Source organism: Gallinula chloropus (assembly GCF_964237585.1).
Source record: "Gallinula chloropus genome assembly, chromosome: 23".
In the NCBI taxonomy this organism is placed as follows: Eukaryota; Metazoa; Chordata; class Aves; order Gruiformes; family Rallidae; genus Gallinula; species Gallinula chloropus.
The window spans coordinates 7,485,029-7,510,059 of record NC_140108.1 but is presented as its reverse complement, the minus strand read 5'-3'; the positions used below and the strand labels follow the sequence as shown (position 1 = coordinate 7,510,059).

The following is a 25,031-nucleotide window of genomic DNA, read 5'->3' as shown; positions in this document are numbered from 1 at the left end:
CACAGTGCAAGGGGAAGGAGCTGAGGAGGGGGCTGCACGAGGAGGGGGAGGACAGGCTGGGAGGCAGAAAGATAATAATTACTTGGGAAAGCCATCAGGGCCAGGAGTGACCGTTATGAAATGTCACTGGAGCTGTAGGCTATTATAGCTAAACAGGAGGCGGGAGAGAGCAGGGGGCTGAGTGCAATTACAAGGGGTGATAAATCAGCCCCAGCATCCCAGGCAGCAAGTGGACAGTCTCCTGGGGAGAGGCAGCAGGGAGGAGGAGGTTGGCAGGGAAGGGGGATGCCATCTTCCCCTCCTTCATCACCGTGCTGGAGGTGCTGCACTGGTCCACAGAGCCCTGCCACACCTCCGGAGCAGGATCCTCAGCCTGCCTGCCACATACACAGGCACAGCACACAGGATCAAGTCACAAACAACCTCTATCTTTGTAATAACTCACTGGGCAAAGGAGTGAGAGACCAGGCTCCAGCCAGCACATGTCCTCTCTCCCAACTCCTGGGTATTCAGTGATTCCCAGCTTCTTTTCCTCCTTCAACCAAACACCCCTCCTTCCCTTCCCCACCATTCAATTCACAGAGAATTTGGCTCAAAGATGCGTTTTTTTCCTTATTTTTCTTTCACTCAGCAGCTGCTGCCTTTGTACAGGGGAGTGAGGAAGCCACAAGCCCCTGCTTGGTTCATGCAGGCTGCTGGCCAGGAGGTTTCTATCTACAGCACCAAGCTTGTGGCCCATGCCTGGGCTCTGTGGGTGTGCAGAGGGGATGCTCCAGGCAGCCAGCCTGCAGACCACAGCACCTCTCAAGTACCTGTGCCCAACAGACTGAATGTTTGCATCCTTCAACTGTGTCTCCTGTAACCAGGTGAAGTTGGTTCCAGCATCATCTTCTGATCTGAATCCCGCTGGGCCCCTCTGCTAATGGTGCAGCGGTGAGCTCCGCAGGTTAGGGAGGGGGAGGAAAGGTCTTCCTCTCCTCTGTGGCCTCAAAAGCCCTTCCAGCTCAGGGGCATGGCCCCCAGGTAGGACTGCAGGGCACAGCAATGACAGTAAGCAACTGAGCCCAGTTTTGACAGGGGCACTGCTGTGCCCCGCCAGCCCTAAGGGGAACGTCAGACACCAGCTCCTGACACCCAGGAAGGTAGAGAGCGGGCAGCATTCTGACAGAATTGCAAGGAACCCAGCTCTACCTGACCATCCTGGCAGATTTTTGTCCTGGGAAAACCCAGCCTGCCTGCAAACACTGGCTGGCAAAGGCGTGCTGGCACGGAGGGAGAGACTGCAGATGGATCTGCTGTGCAAGGGTCTGGTTTGCAGGCACTACGTGGTGGCAACCAAAGCACAAAGACAGCCCAACAGCCCTGTTTCCCCACGGCTCGTGCTCAGCACGCTGCCCAGCAAGCTGTGAGCAGCAGAAGCCCCCTGAGGTCGGCTCTTACCGCAGGGTCCCTTGTGTTTCACTCTGATCTCTCTCTTGAGGACACAGGCCATGGAGTCAAGCTCGCAGGGGTTGCCGTAGGTGCGGTTGTCGGTGCCGCAGACGGGGTCGTAGCGGCCCTGGCACACCTGCTGGCACTCACACACGGCCTCCTGGTTCTTCACCACACACGTGGCCCCGAAGGTGCACTCCACGCTCAGGCACGGGCTGGGTGTGCCCAGGTCTGCAGAGGGGACAGGAGAGAAAGGGACAGGTCTCAGACCGCTGCTCCCCTCCTTCCCCCGGGGCACTGTGCACAGCAAGGCATGCCAGCATCCCACCTCTGCCTCCCCCAAGCCGTGGCAAACGCACAGAGCTCCTGGGTTTGGCACCAGCCCCTGCACCCTCCATGCCACCCCAACATGCCCAGCTCAGCATCTCCCCATGCTTGGCAGAGGTTAGGGATGGGAAGCAGGCACAAGATCTTCTCCCCGGACGCAACGAACAGGACTCCTGCCTCAGCTCCTCCGTGGCATCCCAGCTACGCTCTGCCCAGAGGGACCAGCCAGAAGTGGGATCTGCCCTGCGGATTTCTGCACCAAACCCTCATGCCTGGGTCTCCCCCACAACTCCCACCAGCATCAAGAACAAGCATCGTGTGCTGAGGGAGGGCAACATAAACTGAGGGGTCTCGTTGCCAAGAGCTGGCACTTCTGTTCCTGGGCACGAGCCTGCCTGTGAAGATGGATCTGAATGACCAGAGCTGGGCAGAGGGCAGGAGGCAGCAGAAAGCCCTCCTCAGCATGGGTCTCACTGCCTCTAGGACACTCACTATACCATCAGCACCTGGCACCAGCTGCCAAAAAGCTCACAGAGGGACAGCTCCCTTCATTGAGACTCACATCCTCAGAATCACAGTGTCCCCAGGTCATCTTAATATCCCCGTGGCCAGGAAGATTTGGCTGGAGAGGATGCGTACACTTGGCTGTGCCACACAGCCTGCCTCCCTCTGCTCTGCAGCAGCTCAGTTCCCTTCCCTTCCTCCAGTGAGCTGGCCCTGGAAAGGCCAAGGAGCTGCTGTGCCGTGGGATGAAGAGACACAGTGTCCTTGCATCAGTCCAGACCTTGGGCAGCTGGCTCCAGAAGCAAAGCCCCGAGGTTCCCTGAGGACAGGCAGTGCCACAGGGCATGGGCAGGAGGCTGAGCAGCAGCAGTGCCCTCCCTGCTCACAAACTGGAGCTGCTTAATCAAAGTCAGAAGAGCAGGTGGCATCATCTTCCCTGCAAGCTGCCCCGCAGCGAGGAGGTGAGCAGCAAACAGCTGATGGTGACAGCAAAGAGGAAAAGGCTGCGTCTGACTCTCTGGTACAGCTCTGAAACGGCTCACAGGGAAGTCCTGTGGTCCCACCCCCTTCCCAGCCCACTTGCTGAAGGTGGGCAGCACCCTCCAGCAATGCCCTCCATCACCCAGAAGCCAGGACAAGGCAGCTAAAAGGCAGGGATGCTGGGGATGCCACGATGCTGGGGGGCGGGGGGAGACCCAGCCCTGCTCAGAGCCCCCCTTCTTCCAACTCAATACCAAAGCCCTCGGGACCTGGGGCTGGGAAGGGACACAGATTCAATCTGTGCTGAACACGGACACGGACACGTGACGACACGGATGTGGGAACAGACAGTGCGGCCAAGGCGAGATGGATGCAACAGGCAGACACAGCACAGCCCCCCAGCCCCCCAACACCAAACAGCGAGGCAGCACAGCGATGGAGCATGGTGGGACAGACAGAGCCCCCCTGGAGCCTGCTGGCCTGGCACAGGGAGTAGTCAGGGCAACAGGACGGTCTCCTTTCCCTGCTAGGACCAAGGTGGCACATCTGCTGATCAAGAGCAAGGCTTGAGCCCCCCTGGGAGCCCAGCTGCACACTGGTAGCCAGGGAGAGCACGGCTCATAGCATAGGCACAGGCAAGACTGAATTTTGGGTTTGGCTCTTCAGGAAGCACCTACCAAGACAACACTTAGAGCTAAGGGCCTGCAAAGGAAGAAGGGGACAGTTGAGGCACGTGGCTGCTACGTCGACCCAGCCTTTTCCACCAGGTCCCCAACTTGCTGGCAGGTGAAGAGTTTATGAGCAGTTCCCAAGGACCAGGAACGCTGCTGTGCTTAGCCCTGTGATGCTGCTCGCTCCTCCTGCTTGTGCTTCACTTAAACCCCAAGCCTATGTGCCATAATCACATCCCCATGATTGTGAGACACACACACTTGCATGGAGAAAGCTCCTGTGCTGGAGACAATCGGGCAGGGAGGATGCAACGAGCTGGGCATGAAGCAAATAAACTCATTCCTTTGAAATCCACGTTCATGCTCCCATCTTGGGGAGCAAGGGAGCAGTGAGAGAGAGTGGCAGGGAGGTGTCAGGCTGGATGGAGACGTTCCTTGCCCTCCTGAAGCAGGGAAACCTGCTGAGATGCAGCTCAGGAAGCTCCTTTGCGGGTGAATCTCAGCCTGTGAAATTTCCCACACAGCCCCAGGGCACCTGCAGCAGTCAGCTGGGGTTCTGGCACCAGTTTTGATGTGGCTGGATATAATGAGGACCTATTAAACGAGGACCATAGGCTGTGCTTTAATCAAGACCTGCTTTGATTCCTGTCCCTTTATCCATTTTGCAGGCACAGAGGAAGCCAAATACTCCTTCTGCACCCCGACTGATTCAAGGGTGCAACCCCTCACCTCCTGCTGAGCTCTGCAGACGCCTAACCAAGCCCTGGGACCTGGGGACACCGAGCTCTCCTGCAAGCCTTGCCTGTGGATGGCCGCAGAGAAGAGGCACTGTAGCTGCTTTGTAACCCATCACACCCCACCTACCCATGCCCATGACACCCAGTGGGCTCTGACACCAGCTCCACCAGGACACAGGCTGGGTATTCCTAGGGTATTCCTAGCACAGACAGCTCCTCAGTGCTTCCAAAAGACAAGGGGATGGGGAGCTGCGACCCCTGCAGAGCCCCTGCCCACTGGAATTGCACAGACAAGCGTGACACACACTACGGAGAGCAAAGGGTCAAGCATCACAGTGCCAGGCAGGCAGAAACTCCAGGAAAGAGGAGGTGGGGAAGAAAGGGGGGTTAGTTGGGGGCAAAAGGAGAGGTAAGATCAACCAGGAACAGTCCAGACTGGTGTATCAGCCACAGAGGGGCTTGCTAAGGATTGGGGTGGGGGTGGGGGGCTCACAGCACCCACCTCTGCTCCCACTTCTCATTGGCCTCGAAGGGTCAAGCCACAGCAAGCACCGGACAAGACCCACTGCACTGCAAGGCATTTCCATTCCAGCAGGGAGTGTTTGGGGTGAGGGATGGGAGCAAAACCTGGGCAATGCCTCCATCCCAGGGGCTCTCAAGCAAAACTAGAGGAGGGGAGGAGTGAGAAGAGGCCAGGACTGTCACTGGCTACGTAGCAGGGGAGAGAGAGCCGACCTCCTAGCAGAGATGTCCGGGTGGGGAGCAGAAGGGTGCTGCGAGGACACAGGTCCTTCCTCCAAACGGGCAACACTGTAAAACACAAGACACAGACGAGAAAGGAAAGAGAGAGAGCGGAGGGAGAGAGAGAGAGCAGGGGGGAGAGAGCAGAGAGAGGCAGGGAGGAAAAGACAGATGCAACTACAAGACACCTCTCCCTCCACCTCCTGTCTACATCGGCCTCGTCCCCTCCCTTCTTCCTCCGCTGCCCCATCACAGTGTAAAAGCAGAGAAGGATTAAAAACAAGCCCTGGGCTGTTTTGTTTGGCTTTGCCTCCTTTGCCTTGCTGCTGGAGAAGACAGCAGCTGAGTTCATTAGACTGGTACAGGTGAGAGATTGTGACCGCACTAGCAGCCTGCCTTTGAGCTCCTTCCCTTCCCCAGCCCCGCACAGAGACACGGGTGAACTCCCCACACTCCCCACTCTGAGTGCTGGATGCAGACAGAGCCTGCAGCTCCCTCGTTCCTCAGTCTCGCCCCAGCACCCTGTACATCCTGTGCCACCCTCACTGCTGGACTGCATCCCACACCCCTTGGCCAGGAGAGGAGTTTAGCACCACCTCCAGCAGTGCTCATCTGGAGAAGACCTCATGTTTGCATTGCTACAGGCTTGGGGCAGAGCGGCTGGACAGCTGTCAGGCAGAGAAGGACCTGGGGTGTTGGGTGACTGCAGGCTGACCATGAGCCAGCAGTGTGCCCAGGTGGCCAGGAAGGACAATGGCATCCTGGCTGGTGTCAGAAATAGTGTGGCCAGTAGGTCTGGGGAGGGGATTGTGCCACTGGTGAGGCTGCACCTCGAGTGCTGTGTCCAGTTCTGGGCCCCTCACTCCAAGAAGGACATCGAGGTCCTGGAGTGAGTCCAGAGAAGGGCAACCAGGCTGGGGAAGGGGCTGGAGGGTAAATCCTCTGAGAAGCAGCTGAGGGAGCTGGGGGTGTTCAGCCTGGAGAAGAGGAGGCTGAGGGGAGACCTTCTCCCCACCTCCCCTGCCCTGCCAGGAGGGTGCAGAGAGGTGGGCGATGGTCTCTGCAGCCAGGGGACAGGAGATGGGACAAGGGGCAATGGGCTCAAGCTGCCCCAGGGCAGGGGCAGAGCAGATGGGAGGGGAAAGTTCTTCCCTGGCAGAGTTGTGGGGATGTGGAACAGGCTGCCCCGGGAGGGGCTGAGTCACCATCCCTGGGGGTGTTTAACAGAGGGGAGATGAGGTGCTCAGGGATCTGGTTTAGCACAGGATGGAATGGTTGGACTTACTGATCTTAAAGGTCTTTTCCAACCCTGTGATTCTGTGACCTGCCTTGAAACACAAGCTGGTCAGAAATCCCACCCCTGCCCTGTTTCTAAACCCATTTCCCACCTCACAGTAAGCCTGAGCTGGGGACACAGGGGGGACACGCTCTCTTCCCAAAGGGCAGCACTGAGCTCTGAGACAAGACACTTTCCTAAGCCCACGGGGAAGCCAAAGGCTTGTCCCCACATGCAGTGGTGGCTTGTTACAGGGTGGCCCAGAGCTGTCACGTGGAGTTTGAAATCCTAGGCTCCTGAAAGCAGACATGCACTTGCCTGGAGAAGCTGGAGGAAGCTAAAATAAGTGAGTGTAAGATGGGAGGGAGGACAGCAGTGGTGTAGGGACCGTATCCACCATCCACACTCCCCTGAGCATGGTGGAAGCGATGTGCCTCCTGCTGCAGAGTAACGAGCAGCACGAGCTCTTGGCTCGCCACATCATTCCAGCAAGCTGGAGCTGGGGTCTGACTCTAAAAGGAGGCACAGGGAAGGGTTTGCTGAGAGCCCAGGGCACCAGAACCTGGCCACCCAGCTGCAAACAACCCCCTGCCAGCCCCGGAGCATCTCGCTGTGCCCCCCCAACCCTCTCCTGTGCCTGCCTCACCAGGAGCAGCCCTGTGCAGCCGATTGAAAATAACTGGTTATTCTGTGGAGTGGGATACTGGGAGCCTGACAACCAGTTTCTGAGCAGCTGGGCCTGGCAGCATTAGCATTGACTGTGGGAGCACAAAGCCAACAAAACAGACCCACGACACGAGGCTTCATTTCTGGGTACTTCAGGTTTGATACACTGAATACCTTTTAAAACATCAGTTTAAAATAATAGGACCCACTCCTAGATCTACTGAAAAAGCCAATTGGAGCTGAAATGAACAAACCTCCCAACTCACACCAATCAAACCAGTGACTGTCTTTAACCTCCTTCATTTTCTACACAGTAACTTCAAAACAGGATGTTCCCCCACATCCTTGGGACCCAAAGCCCCATCCTATCATGTAAGCCTGGAAAAACATCCATCAGAAAGGTGAAAAGCTTTTCCCAGAGACGAGACAAAGGCACGGTGAGACCTCCAGAGAGCGGGAGCGCTGGGAAGAGTCCTTTACGGAGAGTACCTGGAGCTGAGAGAAGCGGGCAGGCATGGAAGGGGGAAGCATGGAAGGAGCTTGGAGTGGGGGGGGGACTGGCACTACCCTGGGAGGAGAAATGAATGGCATGGGTGGGCGCCTGGCCGAGGCAGTGAGTGGGAGAAACGAGCTGGACATCACAGACGCTTCGGTACCATCTAAACACAAATGGTTCTTCCTCGTGTTACTGAGCACATCAGACAGAGACAAGACCGAGGAGGGGCACATGCACACACAGACACAGGGACTGCTGCGAGGGAGGAGGAAGAACAGGGAGGGATGGAGATTCAGGGCTCGTGGACCGCAGGACTGAGGAGAGCCTATGGCTGGCTCAGCCGGTGTGGGCACCCAGCCCAACTTACCTGGAGCCTTCCAGCACCACCGCGAGCACGGCTGCCCGCACAGAAGGGACTGACGCAGGCTGGGCTTAAAGTGGCTGCTGGGACTGGGAAGTGAGAGGTGGTGGGGTACCAGCGTTCCTGTGGGCGACCAGCCCGGCGGCACCAGTGCTTACCACAGGGTCCACTGTGCTTTACTGGGATGGCAGCCTTCTGGTGGCACTCGGCCTTCTGGCGCTCGCAGTCGTTGCTGTAGGTGCGGCTGTCCCGGGCGCAGACAGGTCGGTAGGTACCGTCGCAGGTGATGCGGTCGCAGGAGCAGCGAGCGGTGCCGCGGCGGTTCAGGCACACGGCGTTGAACTTGCACTCCTCCTTGCACTTGTCTGGGGGGAGAGAGAGGAGAGAACCGCTCATGCCCACCGAGGGGGACAGGGGGACGTGGCCAAAAACATGGCATGGAGCGGTGGGAAAGGCCAGGAACCCGAACGCTCCCGTTCCCCAGGAAGCAAAGAGGTACTTACCCTGATGCTGGCACTGCCCTGAACGCACCTTCTGGATCTCCAGTCCTCGGATGGCCCCCGAGCGCCCCATCACGCACTCGTTGTCGTACGTCACCCCGTCGTCGCCGCACACGGGCTCCTGCTTCGGGGCGCAGGTCTCGGGGCGGGAGAGCAGGTCCACCTTCCGCGTGCGGGGGTTCACGCGGCACACGCGGTTCATGTCGTTGAGGACGGCTTTACAAGGGTCTGCGCACCGAGACGGAGACGGTAGTTAGGCACGCTCAGGCCCTGCACACAGAGGTGCACCCTGGCCGGTCATCCTCCCTCCCAGCTGGCCACAAAAAGCCTCTGTACCCTCCCCAGTAACACTCAAGGTGTGCTCATCTCTTCCCTCAAACCAGACATCTGTAGGGCTCTGCTCTGCGTAAGGACTGAGCTGCACACACAGAGGACACGTGCCCTTTCCAGAATGACTGGAGGGGATGAGTTCTGCCTTTGTCCCCATCCAGAGCTGCCTTCACACCCCTCTGTCCAGTGGATCCCAAGCTGCCTTCACTCCCCTCTGTCCATTGGACAGAGCCCTCTCTTCGCTGGGCGCTGCAAGATGCTTGGTACTCCCATCCTGCTCCTCCCACTCTCCTTCCCTGTCTTTCTGAAGTGCTGGGAAAGCCCCAAAGGCAACCAGGGCCACACACTGCCTTGCCCCACTGCTCTAATCCAGGCTTATCCCCATCACCCTCTGGGATGAGCTGAGCTCACATTAGCATACCAAAGACAGGGGCAAAGCAGGTGCCACTGTTCGCTAATCCCTTACTCTAGCCCCGAGTTTTTCTCCTCCTGGTCAAGCAGGGTACCTGGAGAGTGGTGATTCATTCTCTGCAACCGCAGAAACAGGATCGAATGTTTCCACCCTTTAAACCTGCTCATCTGAAATCCCTGCGTTGACCACAGTACCAGGCTGGCAAGGGGAGGGAACGAAACAGCCCCCCCCCCACCCCCTGGTTCTCCAGCCTCTTGCAAGTAGATTGAGGACACCTCCCTTTTGGCCGCCCCCACATCCCTTGGAGAAGACCAGCTTAGGAGAGGGTCACTGCTGAAGGCTTCTGCTTTATCCATTTTAGCACAAGCAGTCAGTAATCACGGAGACAAAGCAGATGGAGGAGCTCCCACAGGACCCACCCAATCCATCTCCCATTTCCCCTCCGGCAAGAGCTACCCGTGCTGGCTGCTGCCCCACAGTCACACCAGCAGACAGCCAGGGATGTGTTACCTCCTTGGAGGCCTCTACAAACCCCAACAAAATCACAAGAACTACCTCATACTGACTCGTGGGACTGTGGGTAAATAAAGCTGCTGCAGTGGGGTGGGGATGTGGTATAGCTGAGCTGGGGCCTCAGCATCAGAGGGGCTGGCGATGAGGAAGATGCGCAGATTTACTGCAGGAGCTGCATGATGAGGATATTTGAGATGTGCTCTGCCTGCACTGCTTATCCCCGCTCCCTCCCCTACCTGGCAGCACATCCTTAAGCCTCACAGCACACCCAATAGAGTCCAAATCCCTTCAAGTCATCTCAGGTTTTAAAGCCCTGCTTCTCAACTCGGACTGCCTGAGTTTCTGCTGATGCCCAGCTAAAACCAGGAGGACCTCAAAGGAACAGCGAGGCTCAAAGCCTCCTCTCTGCCCTAGAAACCAGGAGCACCCAGCGTGACATCACCTCTTTCTCACCTCCCACTTGCACCCATCTCGCCCTACTTGGGCCCGGAGCAGTGGAAGCATAATTAAAGCTCTCCCAGGTTTGCAGCCTGCCCAAACACACTCCCACACTCCTTCCCCAGGGGACAAACGCTGGCCTGGCACGTGTCCTGCCTGATCTCATGGTTTTCCTAATGAATACAGTTGCTTTTAATTACAAGTATCCACGGCCATCGTTAGCCAAAGAGGAAGGCATCCTCGGAGCGGCAGGACTGAGTGTTTGTGCTCTGGGATCGGTGCCTGTCAGGCATCTTTAATTAAAGGGAGCTGCCTGCCTGAGAGCCCGGGGACGCCAGCAAGGAGCCAGCTGCTTGCCAAAACCTTCAGATGGGGGACTGCCAGCCAGGGGAACCAGCAGGAAGGGAAGGAGGTGGCACAGATGTTGCAGCTGCTCTAGGTCAGTGGGTCCCGAGCAGCGAGCGATGCCCACGGCCAAACGCCTCAGGGGAAATGCCAGCTTGGTCTGAATTCTCAGAAGCTGTCCCCACAGGCTGACTTCTTTCTGCCCAGCTCACGTGTCTGAGCTGGTGACAACAGGCACACGGGGAAAGTTTTTCTCCCCAGACCTTGCCCTTTTCCCACCCGGGATGCTCCTGAACGCAGGAGGCAACGTTTTTAAAGCAATACCCCAGGGATGGGGGGGAGCAGGGAACTTACCACAGGCACCATCAAACTTCTTGAACACGTTCTCCTGCTTGTCACAGGCGTGCTTGTTGAGGTCGCACTGGCTGCGGTAGTCCCTGCCGTCGCTGCCGCACACCGTGCTCTCGGGCACGCCGCTGCAGGACGATGGGCAGACACATTTGGCTGACTGGCCGTCAGCAGAGCGGACGCAGGTGCTGCCAAAGCTGCAGGTCACCTCTGCACAGGGGTCCTTGGAGCCTGAGGGAGAGAGAGAGAGAGAGAGAGAGGATGGAGGGAGGCATGGCCCCGGCGTGAGCACAGCACCCCGTGTTCCCACACCACCCTCGCCCGCTCGCTCCTTTCGTGGGATAAATAAGCCCACCGCAACACGATATCAACCTGGAGAGTCCCAGCCCCTCTGAGTGCCCAGAAACACGTACAGTGACAACAGATGTCCTTCCCCCAGCTTTGGAGGATGCTGGAACCAGCGCCGTGGACCTGGTCCTGCAGCAGCGAGCTCACCCAGCGTGGGGGCAGGCAGGATGATGAGGCTGTAGGATCAGCCCCAAGCCCACCATATGTGAGGGAGCTCACTCCCCACCTGGCCCTTCAGGCAGAACCCCCCCACACACCTCTCTAAACCTCTCAGACTCGCTGCTGCAAGCCCCCCCTCCCTGCACATGCTCTCAGAGCCTCTTGCTCCAGCAAAATGAGCAAAACGAGGGTCCTTAAGGCACCTCCTGCAAACCGTAATTAGAGGAAGAGCTCGAGGAGCAATTTCCTCACCCACAGGAAAGGGCCAAAATTTATTTGCCAGCTTTTTTTTTTGCCTTCCCCTTCCCCTTTACTTGTCACTTTCTTATGATTATTATTTTAAATAAATCACCCGACACGTTCTCCCCTCTGACAAGAGCCCCAGCAGGAGTGCCGGGCGCAGATTTATTGCGAGCCAGAGCTCTGCGTGAGAGAAAGGTCAAGTTAATTTACTCTGAGATGAGGAGACTGGGGTCTCATTTACACAGCTCCTTGCTCACAGCTGGTGAATGCCAGGCTGGGGAAGGGCTTTCATCAGCTCACCCATCCTGAGCATACGCCCAGTCCCTCCAACTCCAACTTCTAGCCCTGGCAGAGCTGGTCATCTTCACATCAGACCTGTCCCCATCTCACAGGACACCACTAGCAGGACAGTGATGGCAAGGTCAGAGTAAGTCTCCCTGGCCTCACAGAGTCACCTGAAAGCAGGAGAGAGCCCTCACACTCACCACACGGTCCTTTGCTGATGACTTTGATCCGTCTCTGCTGGTTGCACTGGGCCTTCTCCAGCTCACACTCGTTGCTGTAGGTGGAATAGTCAGAGCCGCAGACAGGAGCCACCACCACGGGGCAAGCTGTCTTCTTGCAGACGCAGGAGGCCTGGGAAGGGTCGGTGGAGCTCCTCTCACACACTGCCCCGAACCCGCACAGCATCCCTCGACACGCTGTGGGCACAGACACAGAGACCCATGAGCCATGGGAGGAGGATGCTCATGGTCCTTTCCTGGCTGACAGCAAGGATGGCATCATGTGAGCATGTCTGTGGCCAGGAATTGATGTCAGGTCCTTCTGCAGGGACACTGAGGGTGCGTTTGAGGTGCAGGGGTTTGCCAAGCCAGCCTTGCCAGAGCCCCCCTCAATCCAAAACCATGTGCCTGGACACGGATGTGCCCAGCGCAGCCAGGGAATGGCATGGGGCAGCTGGGCCCTGAGAAAGCCTCCTCCAAAGGGAGCTTGTCCTGGAAGGACCCTGGAGCTCCAGAAAACATGTGGTCTACCCAGGGCCCCTCTGCCTTTGTGAGTCCTCCACAGCACAAAGTGTTTTCCGCCAACCAGCAAGAGACGGGGAAGTCAAGGAATGGAGGAGGAACCGCCCTCACCTGTCCCAGCACTGGGCACATGGCCCTGCACGCAGGCGCTGCTTCATCCCTCACCATTTATGCAAAGCAGCCGAGCCACGTGGGCACCGCGTCTCTCTCCAAAGGAGATGCGCGAATCGCTCTCGCATCCACTAATCAGAGCAGCCAGCACAGACCAGTTCAGCATCTGAATTGCTAATGCAGTAGGAAACGCAATCCTTTAGACGGAGAGAGGACCGGCATCTCCAAACTCAGAGGGTTTTAGGGTGAGACACCAGGAGCAAGAGACTCCAGAGCTTTTGGGCACAGCCCTGTACTCACAACACACACCATCGGACACATATGGACACAGAGGTGCACCCAGTGCAGTCCCTGCCTCAGTACCCACCACACTGCCACTACACCCGGGCACCGGGCACCCCCAGGTGCCCACCTCAGCGCCCTGCGCCCTCCTACGTGTGCAGCAGGCATTAGGAACAGAGACTGACCTACATAATGAGGGAAAGAGAAATCATAAAAGGCGAAAAATAAAACGCTCGACAGCGGCTCATTTACACTTCAATTCCCGGGCGTTTGCCTTTGGCTGCCTCCAGATTCAGAGCTCATATGCACAGCAACAATGCACTGCTAAGAGACTTAATACCATCAAATAAAAAAAGAACTCTCCTTCTCTCCTGCCCAATATCTAAAAGTAATTCATCATTTTTATGAAGCGCTCTGGATAGTCTCTCCTGCTCTTTCCGCTGCTGCTTTTTCCTCTCTCTTTCTCTCTCTCTCCATCCTTTTTTTGATAAATGCAGATGAGCCTGTTGAGCTCTGAGATGAGAGGGTGCAGGGGAGGTGTGCAAGGGAGGAATGTGAAACGCAGGACAAGCAGGAATTCATCCTGTCCCCCCCTGCCCCAAGGCACAGGTCTGTGGAGCAGAAGCGTGGCTGCACAGCACATCAACTGGCACGGGAGGCAGAGATGGAGCTGTCTTCGAGACCAGACCTATGGACAGGGAGGTAGTTGGTGTGCACAGATGTGGGATGCAGAGCTGGCTCGGAGCAGGGTCTGGGCAGGTGGGTGATGGTCTCTTCTGCCAGGGGACAGGAGATGGGACAAGGGGAAATGGGCTCAAGCTGCCCCAGGGCAGGGTCAGAGCAGATGGGAGGGAAAAGCTCTTCCCTGAAAGAGTTGTGGGGCTGTGGCACAGGCTGCCCAGGGAGGGGCTGAGTCACCATCCCTGGGTGTGTTTCACAGACAGGTAGATGAGGTGCTCAGGGATCTGGTTTAGCACAGGACAGGGATGGTTGGACTCTATCTTAAAGGTCTTTTCCAACCTTGTGATTCTGTGATTATCACAGAACTGTACTTCAAAAACCCACCGGGGACACAAAAGGGGACGTGAGCAAAAGAGAGGGCACAAAGCACCACTATTGGACCCCCATTCTGCTCCAACCAAATATTATGCGAGTGTTTGACAGACACCTTCCCACTCCTCACCAAAAAGCTCCATCCCTGGGAGAGAACCTTGCACACCACAGTGCCTCAGAGTTCATCCCAGCCCGCCTGCAGAGGAGGAACTGGCTCCACTGAGCCTCAGGGATCAGGTCCAGAAGTAGACAAAGCGTGAAAGGGGGAGAAAATGCTCCAAACTAGAAACAAATCGTGAGGAGCAAATTGGTTGTTTAAGTTTCTTTCACTTCTAATCACCGCCGGTGCTACTGGTGAAGGAGGTTATTTGTTCATGGGAGATGATATAGAAAAGTCACTCATCCAGTGCTGGGATGCAGCTGGATGGTGGAAACTCAGCACACCAAGAAGAGCAAAACAAACTGCCTGAATTGCCCTGCCAGCCCCAGGAGATGGAACAGGTTTATTATGCCTCTTAAAGCGACTCAACCCAACAAACTCAGCAAAGGATGAAACTCAGAGGGATCTTCCTTCCTCCCCAACATCTCTTTCTATCTCTCTAATTCTACCCAGGAGGATTTGAGAAGTGTAACCATCACTCACGTGGAAGGAACAGAAGTTGGGCAATCAGAAGTAAAAAAGACAAGACTATCAGCCCAGTTCCAGGGTATTCAGCACCGACCAAGCCCCCCTGTGCTGAGCCATCGCACAGAGCAGCACCCTGCTGAGTCCGGGCAGAAGGCAGCACAAAGTGGGGCACAAAGTGTTCTTGTCCTAACACTCGTACACTCCAGGCAGTGGATAAAGTGCACAGAAGCGCAAAGACCTCCTAAATTTCATTCCTGAAAGTGCTGGTGAAGACCACACTGTCCAAAGCACCCAGGCATGAGGGGCTGCAGACAGCTTTGTGTTCCCAGTGCTGCTGCTATTTCAGGTGCCGTGGGGCTGTGTCCTGCTCTGCCAGGCATCAGGCTGGGACGCACAGAAGGGACCAGCCTTACCTTCACACCCCCGAGCTTGAGATGGGATGGGGTAGACAGGAAGGCAGAGATGATGGCAAGGAGATCAGCTGCTTGCCCACCCAACTGCAACGAGCACTGGAGACCTGTGGCATACAGAGGGACCAGGGCTCTGCCTCCTTGCTGCCCCTCTAGTGACATCTGCACATCACCAGGACAGTGAGCACGGCGTTTTCCAAGCACTGTGCCTCCTACATCCCCCAACACACATACCAGGGCAGGGTTTCATCAAGGCCAAGCCCAATGCCTGCCTTCCCTACAGCCACACTGCAGCTGGAGGCTTTCAAGCCAGCTCTGCAAGGACACTGTCAGGCAGTGGTGACCCAGAGCCAGGCTGAGCTTGCAGCAGACGGAGCCCCTTCACGCTGCCCAGCCGCAGAGGGGAGGTGGGATCTCCCAGCACTTGTCCAAGCCCACACTTCCAGACTGTGCCAAGCGCATCGCGAGGCTGCGCAGCCGGGTCAGAGAGCAGAGCGGATGGACAGCGAAGCAGAGCTCTGGTTAAATCATCCCCAGCGCTGCCGAGCCGAGGCACAGCACGGCCTTTGGCAAACAATGAGAGCAGCACTTGGCTGGAGCAGGGAGAAAAAAAACCAGCTACGGCTAGGAGCTGACCTTTCCCAAACCTCCTGAGCCGTCGAAGACGAGGGAGAGAAACAGCTAAAGTGAGGTATCTATACACCACTTGAGCAAGCTGTACAGAACAAAAGGGAGGGCTTGGGCTCATTGTAACCACGCTGAATACCAGCCAAGCCTCTCCGTGTCTCTTAGCAGCACTGGAGCAGGAACAGGATAATAAATAACAATAACAACACCACCAACAACAAAAATAGCAACAAGAAAAATCCCAAAAGCCCACTGGCTTAGAGAGGAGAGGCAAAGCCAAAGGTGTGCTATGAATAATCCACGGGAACGTGCTTCCCACCACAACCCAGCCGGCACAATGCCATGGGCAGGCAGAGCACTTCTCTCCCTCTGAAGCCCCAGGCTGAGCCTGCAAAGGCAAGGAAGGTATTGGGAAGAGATCATGGCTAGGGAAAGACCTGCCTGGGCTCTGATGCTGGGCTTCAGGTCAGGGATGCTATGCTCTGAGGATCTACCCTGTGTGATGCAGTGATTCCTCTCCCTCCTCCCTGGTTCAGGGTAACGAGCACAGAGGAACTCTAAGGAGGATATCCTGCCCTCTGGTCACCTGGGGAAGGTGAGGGGCTCTGGCCTCTGCTCCAAACAGCCCAGAGCGGTGGAAGGCTGGGGCAGTGCTGCAGCCTGGCAAACTGGCCGTGAGGCTGCCTTCTCCCAGCAGATAAGGGGAATGAGCCATGTAGCTCCTCCTGCAGCAGCTGGAGCTGTGGCTGGCCTCTGCCTGCCAGCTGCCCTCTGCCCCCAGAGACGAGCAGATGGGGTAGTGACCTCGGTGGCACTGCGTATGGTGTCCCTCTACTGCAGACCTTGCCCGGCCCCAGAGGCTCACGGTGCGAGGTACCAACAGAAAACACTGGGGCAGGAGGAGATGATGGCTCCTGCCAAAAGGCAGAAGGTCATCAGCCAGGCTGCACAGCCAAGCCACAGGAGCCACCTCCAGGAACACCTTCCCCAGCCTGCCAGCCATCCTCTCAGCAGGCCAGGGTGGGATGCCTGCAGAGGAGGAAAGGGGAAAGGAGAGACATGACAAGCTGAGAGGAGCCTCAGGGAGCCTGTCTTCGCTGGCAGTCAAAATCGGGGTGAGAAGAGTGAGATTGAGGGTTGCAGACTGCTTTCTACCACAGTCTGGACCCAGGGCTGAGGCATCCATCAGAACCAAGCCGCTCTCGCAGAAAGAACAACTACCCATCACACCAGGTGCGGTGACACTGGTTCGGATCCAAGCCTCCCACCCTATCCACGACACTTCTTCAGGCAGCCCCTAATTAGCACTGGGGAGGGAGCAGGATGCTTCATTACCAAGGAGGCTCCTGCCAAGGTTCAGCTCAGCGCTTCCCTGAGCGGGCTGCGCGGGCACAGGTGGCTGGTGCTCTGCGAGTAGCTGCCAGGGCAGATGGCACCAGCTCCACCTCCTCGCATCCAACAGTGCCAGCAGATGCCCAGAACGGCAAGAAGGACAGATGAGAATAGGATGGGCTCCACTGCAGCCAACGGGGACGGACAGAGCTGCCGCAAGAAGGGCGCGGAGCCACCGAGGCTCTGCAGGGAGATGCAGGAGGTGGTGTGAGGCTGCAGGCAGCTCGAGAGAAAGCTGTGGCTGAAGGAAAGGCCCTGCTTGAGCTGGGCTCAAGACACTGGGCAAAACAAAGCCACTGCACAGCGCACACACAGGAACTAGCTCATCCTGGAGCACTCACGGGCTGCAGCCGGCAAATGGGCCGAGCCCACAACAACATGGGTAGGGAAAGGACTTGCCCTGTGCCTCAGAAGCCCCATCTCTCCAAAAACACACACACACAGGGTTAATGCTGTGCCCCCTCTTCAGTCCCCTGCATGCTAAAAACCCGCAGCAGCCAAGGCTTCAGGCTGCACGCTGCCCTCCCCAGCGTGGAGCCAGCACCCTCCCAGCTTCTCTCCCAGCTGCCAGTTCTGGCCACATTCCACTTGGCACCAAGTGCTCCAGGTAGAGCTCCTGGGCCAGCTTCTCAACCCATCCCAGCCTGGACTGGAGCAATGAGGACTGGCAGCAGGGAGACAGCAGCCAGCTGCAGGCAGGGAGGGTGGAGAGCAGCTTCTGCTTCCAGCTTCGACTCCAGTTCAGTGTCTTGGTCCTACCATTTAAAAAAAACTCTGCAGATAACAACAATCACCCAGTCTCCAGTATCAGTAGGTAAATAGCTCAATAGAAGGAGTAGGGATTAATAACAAGCTGGCTTCATCAAGTGCTTTGAGATCTTGAGGTGAAGAGCTCTATCTAATAAGCCCCGAGCATTCACATTAAAATGTTTCTCCAGCTTAATAACAATAATCACAAATGTAATGTCAAAATTGCTCTTTTCCACTGTACAGAAAAGGGAAAAAAGCCCACCCCTGGAGCAGCTTGTCGATGGCTTAACCACATCCTGCCAGGCCCTCTGCGGCACGTGCCAGCTGCCCCATTCCTCGGCAGCACCCAGCCACGCAGCAGGACACCGGCAGCAGCTCCAGAGAGGGGTTCTGGCAGGTTCCTCCCTGGGAAGCCTTTATCTCAGTGGGGAGGAAGAGGAGGAAGAGGGTCCTGAACACCCACAGAGGAAGGGGACGCTGGGAAAACGTGCAGGTGATCCCTGGCAGCTCCCCCTCCCCAGCCAAGCCTGTCTGCTGAAGGCAAAACTTTGCCTTTGCCAGCCTGGACCCACTCCGGATCCCAGGGGTGTCCATCCCTGATCTGGACAGGCAGAGATAAACAATCAGAAAAGCACAGCCAGAAACTTGATTACAGCTCATGGGTGGAGATAGGAGGGTGGGATGTACCTGCTTGTATGGGTCAAAGCGTCTCCAGTGACAGGAAAGGGGTAGGAGAAAGGAAAGGCTAAGAGCCACCCTGCTGCCCTCCCAACACACACAGGCACCCTGCAGCAAGGGCCATAGGCAAGAGACAGACAGACAGGACACTTCCCAACAGCACAGCCAGGAAAATTAGCTCTACCCACACCTCCTCCGAGGACCAGCAGGTCCTTTGCTGAACCACTGGCACTGGGTGTTCTCATTTATTAAGAGCCTGAAATTGAAGAATGAGGATGTCCAAACGTGCACAGTGGCTGCCATTCAATCTCATGTTACCCGACTAAAAAATGCCCCTCTCTGGAAAGCAGAGGGTGCTCCCCTGCCAAACCCCTTTACAGCGGGCTGGGCTGGGCAGTACAAAGCAGAGAGCAGCCCAGAACTTTGTAGGCTGGGCAGCAGAGGGGGGGGAAAGCCATGATGCTCAAATACATCCCTTCATTCCCCCTGCGCACTGATGGGCACGGAGCTGACACCTGCCTCTGCATCCCACCTACTGCCATTCCCCCGCTTGGTCCCCAAGGATGGGGAGGTCACCAGTGGGGCCACACGAGTCACTCACCCCACCCCACATCGTGCAGCCATGGATAAATATCTACGTTAGGGACAAGAAGACGCTGAAATTGCTGGGCAGCACCCGCAGTAGTGACGTTAGCAAAGGATGAGGCATGATAAACCCAGGACAGGGGGGTCCACGGTGCAGCCTGCCCTCTGGAGAAGGGACAGGGCCCCACCGCAGCCACCCGGCAGTGCAGCCTGCCAGGCCAGCACCGTCACAAGCAGCAGGGCAAAGAGCTGGGCAGAGCTGCCTCGGGGCAGAGCTGCCTCGGGGCTCCCTTGTGCCAGGGAAGGGCAGAGGGAAACGCGGGGTCCGGGGATGGAGCCGTGTCAGCGCGGCGAAGGCCGCCATTAATTCTGCATGAGCGCAACGTGCCCGTTGCCACGGAGACCGGCGCGGCTGGCGCTCCAGCCCAGACTCTGCCTGTGCACATGCACTCCTCTCCCCAGGCCCACCCTCCCCGCCATCAATATTAATTGCATCATCCAGGGCTTGCTCACTGAGGGAGGAGGAGCCGCCGGCCCTGCTCGAAAGCCCACGCTGGGGGCCAGGGGGGCATGGAGCAGGCACCGGGTGCAAGTTGGGGCATCCACCCGACAGCCTGGGGCCCAACACTGCTTGGCATCTCCCAAGCCACGCCAAGATCAGCACCAGCAATCCCAGGAAAGAAACGCAGAGCCAACAGGTTGCATGTTGGTAACACCATCCTGCTTAACTCAAGTGCTTTGACTTAAAGGCCCCACCCTGGCCCAGCCAGGGCGGCATGAGTGAGTCCCCGAGCCCCAGTTTTGCCCATCTTCACCCACTCTGTGCCCTGTCTCTGCCCACAACGCAGGACACTGACCCGGTGCAACGCCCCTGGTGTGGAAAGATGCACTTGAGCAGGGCCAAACATGGGCTGAAGGCCCTGCCAGCACCCCTGCATACAGCCCCACGGGTACCAAAGGGGACCGGGAAGGCAGCACCCCTCCTCGCTCATCAGGATCGTGCCCATCTGTATCTCACCAGTGGAGCCACAGAGCTGAGCTACACTGTGACTGCAAACCTGTGGTCCCCAAGGTCACAAGAACCTGTCCATAGCAAGTCCCCACACCAACTGACGCTTTCAAGATGACATTCTAAGGATGGAAGGTCCTTCAGGGGCTGAGGGAACAGCAGGCATCCACCACCCAGCTTGGGAGCCTCTGCGCTGCTCTCCGCTCTCGGAGGACCTTGCTTGCACAGCTCTACATGTCACAGAGATTCCTGGGAAACCAGGTATCTCCTCCTGAAACCACAGTGTGGCAGTTCAGCACCCCCCAAACACACTCTGTGCTCCTGTGTCACAAGAGGAGACAGCGAGGGGACGTCCAGAAAGGGGGTCATCGCCAGCCACAACCTTTTAGAGTCCAGCTGCCTAAAAATAACTCTTTCCACTTCTAAAAGCCATCACAACTGGGATCTAATCTGAGCAGAGCTGAGCACTGCAGCCCATCCCCAGCTGGGAAAGGGCAACCTGGCCCCTCAGAAGGTGACACCGGTGATGCGGGAGCACGGGGTGGAGCAGGAGGAGAGCTGACTACACAGCCTGTCATTTGGGGTCAGAAGGAACAGGCAGCAAGGAAAAAAGCTGATCAGGTTTTAGATCAAAAAGCAAACCCTGTGCTGGAGGCAGAGAGATGGTGGTGAGCAAGGCGAAGGTGGCGCTGGGGCAGGGCAGGGCGGAGCAGGGAGGAGTGGAGAGCGTCGTGTTCTTGGGTCTGAAACATCAAAGTCACTCTTGCAAATCAAACATCATCTTAAAAGACTCTCTCATTAATCTGTCACAAGTCCCCTGCGAGAGCAGCTCTGAGCCGGCTGTCACGGCTCCTAATCACTGGAAGAATCCACCAGCCTCCATCAGAGAGCGAAGGGGTCTGGAAACACGCTCCGCGAGGGGTGCGAGCCAGAAGGCAGCCTCAGCAGCAGGCTGCCCACCCAGCACACCTCGACACCCCTTCCCTCCCCACAGAGCAAGCAGCTGAGCAGGAACCTGCCCTGAAGAGCCACGCTGCAGCCAAACCCCCAGAGCTCAGCTCAAACAGAGCTGATGGGGTGGGATGCTGCACACAGCCCACACGAGGGAGGGAGGCAAAGAGGCAAAAGGAGAGAGGAAAAAAATGCTGCTGGGATTGTTTGAACCTGCTCCCACCTGCCTGCGGAGGCCACGCTCTGCAGAACAGGGTGTTTACAAATCAGGGAGATTAGAGCTCAGCAAGGCAAGGAGGCTGCAGCGGTCTCTGGATGCCTGGAGGGAAAGATGGCTCATCCCCAAGCTGCGGCAGGTCCGGAGCAGCACCCAGCTGCACGGCTGACAGAGCCAGCACCAGCCCTCTGCCCACCTTCGCCCAGCCCCAGGCTGCCAGGCACTACTCGAGGTCTGTTCTTGCTCAAACCTTGGGGGTCTCAGCCAGCTCCACACCTCCTGTTGTCCTTCACTCTCCCTCTGCACGTCGTATCAGGTATGAAATGCAGCGACTGCATCCCTATGGCACAGCAACCACGCACGGAGCTGCGGGGCAGAGGACAGCCCAGCTCACCAGCTTCAGCAGCAGCTCCATGCCAAGAGCCCTGGCGTTTGGCCTCAGTGACCCCAGAAGGCAAAGCACCCCCATATGCAGGATGGGCTCGCTCCCATGCTGCCCAGCCCCGCAGGAGGAGCGGGCTCCCTGCTTCTGGCAGAAGGTGCTGGGGATGCCTGTCTCAGCCAAGCACCATTAGCATCCCCAGAGGATGTGCAGCCACAAAACTACAGCCACTCCCGTTCCTGCAAACACTTTCCTGCCACCAAAGCAGCACAGCTCCTTGTGTCACCGTGACCTCAGGACATGTTCCTACAAAAAACAACCCCAATATCAGCTTGGCAAGGAAGCCTCAGTGGCAGCACGGCGCCAGGCAGCCCTTGCAGTGGGTGAATTTGGGAGCAGCTCCCTCTGGAAGGTGCCACACACCGAGTTCAGCATAACACAGCCAAGGGCAAAAAGAGGTACAGCAAGAGAAATGCTGTTCCTTTGTCACAACACCAGGAAGGGGGGCGTGTCTTGGGAAGGCAGGAGGTGGAGGTGTGGGGAGAGTGTGGCTGGTTTGGCAACCTGCAACCTTAGCGAGGACCTGATGCAGGGAAAACCAGGAATACCTTAGCAGTTCTCCCACCTACTCCCTCTTCTAACACTTAAGCCACGTAACATGAAAGTGCATAAATTGATCTCCAAGAGAAAGCTCAAACCTCACTGTAAATGGAGAAGAAAATGCTCTCAAGAGATCAAAAGTGGCGTCTAATAACTGCTGCTACCTTATCTACCGCTCAGCTTTTGAAGAGCTATGTTTAGCATCTCTCCCTCTCTCCAGAGCAACCCCGAAGCAGCCTGAGCTGGCTGGGCTGCAGCGCTCAGGGGGCAAACCCCAGGCAGAGAAGCTGCTGCTCCCACTGCGGCAGCGGGTGAGAAAGCAGGGCTGGGCTGTGGGGAGAGTGCATGAAGGTGAAGCTCCACAAAGCAGAACCCTGTCCTGGGCTCCCGACCTGTTGCCTCACTGCCACAGGGTGTGAATATGAGCAAGAAAAATCACAGAGTTGTAGGGGTTGGAAGGGACCTCCAGAGCCCATGGGGTCCAACCCCCTGCCAAAGCAGGGTCCCTAGGACAGGGCACACGGGTCTGTGTCCAGACGGGGCTGGGATCTCTCCAGAGAAGGAGACTCCACACCCCCTGGGCAGCCTGTCCCAGGGCTCCCTCACCCTCACTGGGAAGAAGTTCTTCCCAGATTGGTGGGGAACTCCCTGTGCTCCAACTTGAGCCCATCACCCCTTGTCCTGTCCCCACAGACACTGGGAAGAGGCTGCCCATGTCCCCCTGTGTCCCACCCTTCAGCTACTGATACCCATTGATCAGATCCCCTCTCAGTCTCTTTTCTCCAGGCTGAACAGCCCCAGCTCACTCAGCCTTTCCCCACAGCGGAGATGCTCCAGGCCCTTACTCATCTTGGTAGCCTCCTCTGGACTCTCTCCAGGAGATCCCTGTCTTTTTTATCCCAGGGAGCCCAGAACTGGACACAACACTCCAGATGGAGCCTGAGCAGGGCAGAGCAGAGGTGGAGCCCAAGACGTAACCGCAAGATACCCCCAGGCCACGTGGGGACAGCCAGCTTCACCTCAGAGCCACGAACTGACCCCAGGACAAACAGGAGAGCGCCCTGGGTCACCCCCAGAGTGGAGGCAGCGGGTGTAAGCATGGTACAGGCAGTGCCGGGTGTCAGCGCCTCAGCCTGTGCCGCGCCGAAGGCTTGGGGAGGGAGCAGCGCTGTGCAATTAAAAGTGAGCAGCTGCTGAGACGCCTGGGACAGAAATTTCACCTTGCGCAGCCAGAGCGATTTCTTCCTCCGCTCCGTGACGTGTGACAAGACCTCCCGCCACGCTCCAGCAACTCCCCGTCCCTCCTCGGGCGCTGTCCCCCACCGGCTGCCGCAGCTGGAGGTGCAGACACACTGCCTGCGCCCACACTGCTAGAGCCAGCAGCTGGGTGGGCTCTGCCCTCCCTGGGAGAGGCAAACCCCTTGTTTGGGCAGGGGGTGCAAACCTCTCCCCCACCCGAAGGAGCCATCCATCCCTCAGCGTGATGGGGCTGATGGCACAATCACGTGGCAGAGCATCTCTTACCACCAACCTCACTGTCCACCCGTGTTCGCTGGGTGGGAGCTCACATGGGGGGGACAGCACAGCCCCAGGCTGCAGTGGGATGGAGGGATTACCAGCAGAATGGGTCGCTTTCCCTCTCCTGCACGGCAGCTCCTGACGTTTCAGATGTCCATGTGGGAGAGGGTCAGGGCTGGGAAAAGCACGGGGGAGAAAGGGAAAGCAGGAAGAGGGAGCGGTCAGGAAAGACCAGGGGCTGCAAAATGCATCCATGATCAGAGGAGAAGGAGGAAAAACAGAAGACAAGTCTACAGCACCTTCCCGTTCTACTGAGATGAGCCCTGCCACGAAGCCTGCGCTGCGAATTCATTCTGCAGCATCCCAGTCTCACATTGGCTCATGTCAAAAGAGAAGCAGGCTGGGAGCAGCAGCCAAAGCCAGCAGGGAGTTCCAGTACTGCCATGCACAAAGGGAACAAAGCTGACGAGCCTGCGGTTTATTTTAAGTTCTATTTTCATGGCTCCCTTCCCAGGGCAGTCAAGTGTCCCCTCCCCTGCTCCCCTGAGCAGGCGCAGAGCTGTCAGAGATCCGCCCGGCTCCTTGGAGGAACCCAAGGATGCTCTCCGACAGGGACTGGAGAAGGATGGGCTCAGTGTGAATTCGGCAGCAGGAGGAAGGTACAGACAGCGCACACGTCTCCCAGGCATGGGCCAGACCCAGGCTTCTCCATCCAACACCTCCAAGGTTTGTCTTTAGGCAGAGCAGGCAAGGGGAGGTCAGCACCTCACATACCCAAGGCAATTATTTTCCCCCTCACTACATCAGCGCCAACAGGTCAGCAGCCAGAAGCAGCTGTTCATCAGAATTACACCATGTTAATTAAAAACCAATTAAGTCAAAGGAAGTCAAAGTCTTTTCCATATGAAGTACCAAACAGGAGGAGCAAGACCAGCACCTCCAATATGTAGCCACTGCTCCAGCACAGTCAGAACCCTGTGCCAAAGAGCACCGCAGCCCTGAGCAGGCAGGTAAAGCCTCTCCCCACACCCAGGCAGCCCCTTCCTCAGCTGGAAGAGAGCAGAGAAGTCATGAAGCACCATGTGGCTGTCCCTAGCAGGATGGTCCCCTTTGCAGGGCAGCAAAAGTTCACCCACGCTCCAGCTCTCATTGCTGGGGACACTGGGGCACCAGAAAAACCAGAGGGTTTTCTGCTACCGAGCACCTGGGGGAAGGAAGGTGGCAGGAAAAGGGACAGCAGGGACCTGACCCTGAGAGCCCAGCACCTCATGCTGCTGATCTAACTCCCTCCAGCCTGGCTTTAGGTCTCTGAGAGAGTTTATCGTTCTCCCAGCCCTTCACAGAGCAAACACCACCACCGACCTCGCCCCCCGCACACGGCTCCGCCGAGGGATGCTGCAAGCAGAGAAATCAAACCTCTCAGCACAGATGTTGCATGAACAAGGAGAGGGGAGGGAGGGGACCCTTCAAATCCTCCCCCACCATTT

At 57.3% G+C, this 25,031-nt stretch overlaps 1 protein-coding gene across 1 annotated transcript in view; it reads right to left on the bottom strand.

The window, feature by feature from the left end:
- The window catches only part of AGRN (agrin), a gene marked incomplete at both ends in the record, with an annotated part of 115,470 nt that overhangs the window by 30,600 nt on the left and 59,839 nt on the right, over positions 1 to 25,031 (bottom strand). Inside the window, 5 exons of the mRNA XM_084274452.1 lie at positions 1,441 to 1,662; positions 7,849 to 8,055; positions 8,194 to 8,418; positions 10,583 to 10,807; positions 11,812 to 12,027. Coding sequence (XP_084130578.1) covers positions 1,441 to 1,662; positions 7,849 to 8,055; positions 8,194 to 8,418; positions 10,583 to 10,807; positions 11,812 to 12,027 — 1,095 coding nt within the window. The remainder of the gene's footprint in view (positions 1 to 1,440; positions 1,663 to 7,848; positions 8,056 to 8,193; positions 8,419 to 10,582; positions 10,808 to 11,811; positions 12,028 to 25,031) is intronic.